Below are 6,551 nucleotides of genomic sequence, written 5' to 3' on the forward strand. Positions count from 1 at the left end.
TTCTTTTCAGACAATAAAATGTACTTAAAATAACCAAAGTAAAAATGTTCTCTGCAGAGAAAAGGCTTCATTCAAAGTTTTACATTTGTTAAACATTTATTATCGTTGGTGAAGAGTTCATGTGCTGACCTTAAAGGGTCGCTCCACTGTTTCTACCCATGATCCTCTGTGTCCTCATCCTGGTGTCTGAGTGACTGGTAGGTAGTAAAAGTGTTGGAACTGGTCCAGTAGATCACCTCAGCCAGCAGACACCAAACGGGCTGCAATGGCTGCAACGTGATCCTTTGGGACAACTGCACCTGATCACAGTAGGTCCACTAAAAGAGCTTGTTTGATCCACTGACAGGCTCAGAGTGTTATTCTAAGTGTGTGACAGCATCATGGAAAGGATCCCTACAGAGAGAGACCTGGAAGATCCTTTTGGTTTAACCACAAACAGCACACACACCAGACTACATTCACTAAAACAGGGGTTTTAGATTTTTTATGTCCTGTGTTCTCTGAGCTAAAATCACTTTTATTTATAACAGTGAATGTTTCATAAACTGACCACCTGTTTACAGTGTAGAGCAAGTATACTGAGGAAAAGTACAAGTACCCTGAGATTGTTTAAATACAATACTTTGTTGTTTGGTGGGCATGCGCAGTGAGTCCATCTCACACACACACACACACACACACACACACACACACTCTCTCCCATCTCCTCCCCCTCCACATTCCTCAGGGAGCAACAAGCGTCAAGTCAGACTACATGTAAAACACACTTCCGGTCATTTCGAACTTTTACCTCAAAAATAAAACAGTTTAACAAACTGATTTAATATTAACTATGAGTTCTTTAGTAACAATATTAGTTTGGTGAAAAATTGCCATGAGGACAGAAACAAGCTGCCAAACAAAGGTATCGTAAATGTTTGGTGTGTAGAATAAAGCATACAAGATTTTTTTAAATGTTAAAAAACGTCTTTAGCTGTTATTGTTATTTTATTCCTGCTGGAAAAGACTAAATTCAGCGTCATACCTTTAAATATGTAACAGGAAAAACAGATCGGAAATCAGTAATTAGATCTGAGATGTAGATCGACCTGCTTTAGGCTTGAAAATACATGTCCTATTTTGCCACACACAGTATTTACATGTTAACTTTTTAGACTTTTAATAAAATGAAAATGAAATATATGCACACAGAAATAATGAATATGAAAGATAAACATCCTGTTTAAAGATTATATGCGTCTCTTTTATTTTGAAGGCGTAGTTTCCGGTGTAGCCGTGAGTGAATACGTCACCTTGACGTCCCGGTCCCCGCTCAGTGTGTGTGTGTGCAGTGTTTGCAGTGTTTGCAGTGTGTGCAGTGTTTGCGCTCCGACAACAAACTTCCATGAACTTTCTGCCTTGTTGTTTCTTCCAGAGGAAACAACCATCACCCGAATCCTCCTTCATGAACTCGTCGTTTTACGGTCCGAGTCGCCGCCTCCGGGTCCCTCTGCTCCGCTGGAAGTCCTGTTTGTCCGGCTGGAAATGAGGCTTCAGTGAGGGAGTGGGAGACCGAACCGAGCCGAACCGAGCCGAGCCGAGCGGGTGAACGTGAATGAGTGATTAACGGAACCACCGACAGAAATAATGAGAGGATGAAGCGGATTGTGTGGATTCTCCTGTTTTTACTACGGAGTCATGAAGGGAGCAGCGGGAGCGGTGAGTGTTACTGACATGAATCACTGCTTTATGTTTGCTTTGGCTCATCGGAGGCACAAATGCGGCTCAATGAGGGAAACAACTTCTCTGCCTGTTATGTTCACTGGAGCTGACGGTGCCGAACTCCATTCGAAATAGTTGAGTTTAAAGTTAGCAACGTTTTGGCAAATATTAACACGCGATAAAACGGATCCAAACATGTTTAAAACATGTTTAAAACACGTTTAAAACACGCTTAGAGTCTCTGAGGACGTCCAGCATTCAAACAGCTCTCCATCCAAAGGAACTGTTGCTGGTCTGTCGGTGCCTTCGGCCTCCTGAGCGCTCAGCAGAGGAAGCTCTGCAGCAGCCTGGAGCCCCAAAAACTCCAAATCTACCGGGAATAAGTTGCTCATTAGTTTGTTTTAAATCTGCCGAATTAACCAGGAGACACGTGCGAAAGTAAAGACACCTCAAATGTTTCTCTCCCCGGAAACTAGCGACCACACGAAGGAATCTAAATGTGGTCTTTTTTGAATGGAGTTTGGCGTGAAGACTCAAGGACAAAGTGCAGGTTCAGGACTGAGACTGGAAACATGAGAGACTGAGAGTTACAGACGGCCTTTATAGAGACACAGACAGAGACACACAGACACACACAGAGACACACAGACAGACACACACTCACAGACACACAGACAGAGACACACACACACACACAGAGACAGACAGACACAGACAGAGACAGACACACAGACACACACAGACACACACACACTCACAGACACACACACATACACACACTCTGTAACTGAAACACAGTTCAGAACCAGGAGCTGAAATCAGTGAACTTCACATCAAAGTGTGTGTGTGTGTGTGTGTGTGTGTGTGTGTGTGTGTGTGTGTGTGTGTGTGTGCAGTTCACTGATCTCTAACTGAACTGTTGATGGGAGCTTCTGTCCCACAATGCATTGCACAGAGTAAAAGGAAGGTGTTTCATAATAATAATCAGATGTTTGTCATGTTACCACTGGTCTTATTATCATCATCATCATCATCATCATCATCATCATCATCATTATTAGACACTGAATCCTTCTTGTTTCTGTCCTGATGGAACAAACACAGAAGTTTCTCATAACCAACGAACTCCTCACGTTCTAACGAGGAAGTTTAACGAGCTGCTGCTTTGTGAGATAAAGAGACTCTCAACAAAACTAAAACAGGAAGTATCTGGACACAACTAAAGGACTGACCGCATGTATTTACTGTCAACAGTAGTACTGTGTGTACTGTAGACAGTAGTAGTACTCTGTACTGTAGACAGTAGTAGTACTGCAGACAGTAGTAGTACTGTAGACAGTAGTAGTACTCTGTACTGTACACAGTAGTAGTACTCTGTACTGCAGACAGTAGTAGTACTGCAGACAGTAGTAGTACTCTGTACTACAGACAGTAGTAGTACTACAGACAGTAGTAGTACTCTGTACTACAGACAGTAGTAGTACTGCAGACAGTAGTAGTACTCTGTACTACAGACAGTAGTAGTACTCTGTACTACAGACAGTAGTAGTACTGCAGACAGTAGTAGTACTCTGTACTACAGACAGTAGTAGTACTCTGTACTACAGACAGTAGTAGTACTGCAGACAGTAGTAGTACTCTGTACTACAGACAGTAGTAGTACTGCAGACAGTAGTAGTACTGCAGACAGTAGTAGTACTACAGACAGTAGTAGTACTCTGTGTACTGTGAATTATGGTCAGATCTTAAATGTCTGTGTTTGTTTATGGAAGTCTTGAATGGAGCAGCAGCTGCTAGCTTAGCACATGAGAGCTGTTGGTGGCCAAGTTGCATTGTGGGTAATGTAGGCACCGGCGAATGGTCTAACTGGTCAGACTGGGTGAACTGGGTCAGAACACCCCGGCTGTTTCATTGGCCGGGCCACCCCCCCACCCCGTCTCCTCATGATGAGGTCATCGCGGCACTAAATGATGACATCACCAGCTCAGAGCTCGGTGCTTGATGATGTCGTCAGCGGGGGGAAGTGATGTAACCTTCCTCTCCACCGATTGGACGTGCGGTGGCGGCAGCTGATGATGTCATCTCTGTGATGATGTGTCCACGTGACGTCAGAAATCCTCCGCTGCAGCGTTTTAGCTCGTCGTTTTTCCCGGCATGCCTCCCCCCGCCGGTCGGTGAATGTCGCTCTTCCCCTCGTCCTTCCTCAGGTGTGTCGTTCACGAAGCACCCGTCCAATCAGACGGTGTCCCAGGGGAACGCTGCGAGGCTGGGCTGTGCCGTTCAGGGGGTGTCGGAGCCCGACATCGTTTGGATGAAGGACGGAGAGAAACTGTACAGCACCGACCAGATGTTCATCACCCTGGGGGAGCAGCACTGGGAGACCTACCACAGGTACCTGTCTGACTGTCTGACTGTCTGTCTGACTGACTGACTGTCTGTCTGACTGTGTCTGTCTGACTGACTGACTGTCTGTGTCTGACCGTCTGACCGTCTGACTGACTGACTGACTGACTGACTGTGTCTGTCTGACTGACTGTCTGTCTGACTGTCTGACTGACTGACTGTGTCTGTCTGACTGTGCGTCTGTCTGACTGACTGTCTGTCTGTCTGACTGTGCGTCTGTCTGACTGACTGTCTGTCTGACTGACTGACTGACTGACTGTGTCTGTCTGACTGTGCGTCTGTCTGACTGACTGTCTGTCTGACTGTGCGTCTGTCTGACTGACTGTGTCTGTCTGACTGTGCGTCTGTCTGACTGACTGTGCGTCTGTCTGACTGACTGTCTGTCTGTCTGACTGACTGACTGACTGACTGACTGACTGTGTCTGTCTGACTGTGTCTGTCTGACTGACTGACTGACTGACTGTGTCTGTCTGACTGTGTCTGTCTGACTGACTGTCTGTCTGACTGTCTGACTGTGCGTCTGTCTGACTGTGCATCTGTCTGACTGACTGACTGACTGACTGTGTCTGTCTGACTGTGTCTGTCTGACTGACTGTCTGTCTGACTGTCTGTCTGACTGACTGACTGTCTGTGTCTGACCGTCTGACTGACTGACTGACTGACTGACTGACTGACTGTGTCTGTCTGACTGACTGTCTGACTGACTGACTGTCTGTCTGTCTGTCTGTCTGTCTGACTGAGTGTCTGACTGACTGTCCTTCACAATAAAAGTCTGAAAGTGATTGTAGTTAGAACAGCCGACCTCACAGATGTGTTTTAAGTGAAAGTTCATCTAAATGTGTTGGTTCTCAGTTTGTCAGTTTAGTTGAGTGAAGAAGTTAAAAGGGTTGAAAACAGCATGAAGTCTGGTCTCCAGTCACAGTCTCCAGTGTTGGTGTCTGTGCTCTGTGTGGTGACACATCAAACACATGAGCGCACATCAACAGTAAATACAGGCTGGTCGCTCTGCTGCTCGTCCTCTCGCTTTCCCTCCTTCAGCTCAAATAAATAATAAAATAAATAATCAGACTTTTCTGTCAATCAAATGCATCTTAAAATGAGAGTGTCAATATTCTGTCGTCTTTTCATACTTTTACTTCATTGTTTGATTGTGAAGTTTTACTTAATAACCAGCATTTTAAAAACTGGACCTTGTTTCTACATATTCTGCTTTCTGAGTTCAGCAGATCGCCTGCAGCCCTTAAAGGTTAGTTTGGATCAACAAACATTTTAAAACACCAGAGTCTGTGTTCTAAGTTTTTGTACGTGGAGTTTGGTTTAAATGGTCTTCAAATACACCAGACTCCATTGACAAAAGGAGTAATTTAACCTGGTCTGCTGCCATCAGTTAGTTTGTGACACAGATATCCTGTTGGATCCAAACGGACCCTTTAAAACACCAAAGTCACACAATAACAAACACACTACCTGATAGAGGCAGCAGCTCCTGTGTTCTGGGAGCTAAAATCCCTGTTTTTATTAATGGAGTCTGGTGACTTTGATGTTGGGTCCCAACTAACCGTACTGTTAAAGCTCCTAATCATACATGTTCAATAATCAATGACTGTGGACATGAAACCTGAGCTCAGCCCCGAGCTGCTGCAGGTGTCAACATGCAGGATTCATTAGGAGTGTTTATTATCACACAGGCAGCGCGCTCACCTCCCACAATCCCCTGCAGTTTTACACTCAGATCAGTTGACCGTCAGGAATTCAGCAGCCGGTCTCACAGCTCCCAGGGGCCTCTGGCAGGAGGGAGCATCAGCTGATGGCTGCTTTGGGATCAGGAGTGTTTTCTGTGACAGCCTGAATGTTTCCAGGCAGACTGACCTCAGATCTGTTTGGCTCGGTGAGCAGAGAGCGAGCAGCGGCTGGTTAATCAGCTTTACCCTCAGATTCCTGCTGGAGGTCAAAGAAACAACAGAAATATTACAGCCGCTCATCTGCTGCTCTCCTGCTGCTCCCTGTCTGAGCCCTTTAAAGGCCCCGACAGGTGGACAGGTGGATACAGGTGCTGTCAAACCAGCAGGAAGTTAGTTTGGCTTCCAGAGGACGTCATCATGTGACGTCCCTCCAGAATAAAGCTCCAGAAAACAGGCTGCAGAACCTCATAGAGAACCTGTCAGTTTTTAAGGTTCCTTCAGTCTCTCAGTGATCTACTGATAGTCTGAACATCCGGGGGTTCATCCTCTGCAGACAGGAGCTGCTGTCTGAACATCCAGGGGTTCATCCTCTGCAGACAGGAGCTGCTGTCTGCTGGTTCATCCTCTGCAGACAGGAGCTGCTGTCTGCTGGTTCATCCTCTGCGTCTCTCTGTTTCCAGTGTGAAGTCGGTCCAGCAGCAGGATGCGGGTCAGTACTGGTGTGAAGTGGAGTTCCACGGCCTGACGTTCTCCTCTGAACGAGCC

At 45.9% G+C, this 6,551-nt stretch overlaps 1 protein-coding gene across 1 annotated transcript in view; it reads left to right on the top strand.

The window, feature by feature from the left end:
• Nucleotides 1-3,705: 3,705 nt before the first annotated feature.
• The window catches only part of tyro3 (TYRO3 protein tyrosine kinase), a 19,170-nt gene continuing 16,324 nt past the window's right edge, over nucleotides 3,706-6,551 (top strand). The window contains 3 exon segments of the mRNA XM_070841673.1: nucleotides 3,706-3,760; nucleotides 3,909-4,092; nucleotides 6,467-6,551. The exon segment at nucleotides 6,467-6,551 is cut by the window's right edge and continues 16 nt beyond it. Of these exon segments, the coding sequence (XP_070697774.1) occupies nucleotides 3,706-3,760; nucleotides 3,909-4,092; nucleotides 6,467-6,551 (324 nt within the window).

The sequence above is a fragment of the Pempheris klunzingeri genome, chromosome 13 (assembly GCF_042242105.1).
Source record: "Pempheris klunzingeri isolate RE-2024b chromosome 13, fPemKlu1.hap1, whole genome shotgun sequence".
NCBI classification, from domain to species: domain Eukaryota; kingdom Metazoa; phylum Chordata; class Actinopteri; order Acropomatiformes; family Pempheridae; genus Pempheris; species Pempheris klunzingeri.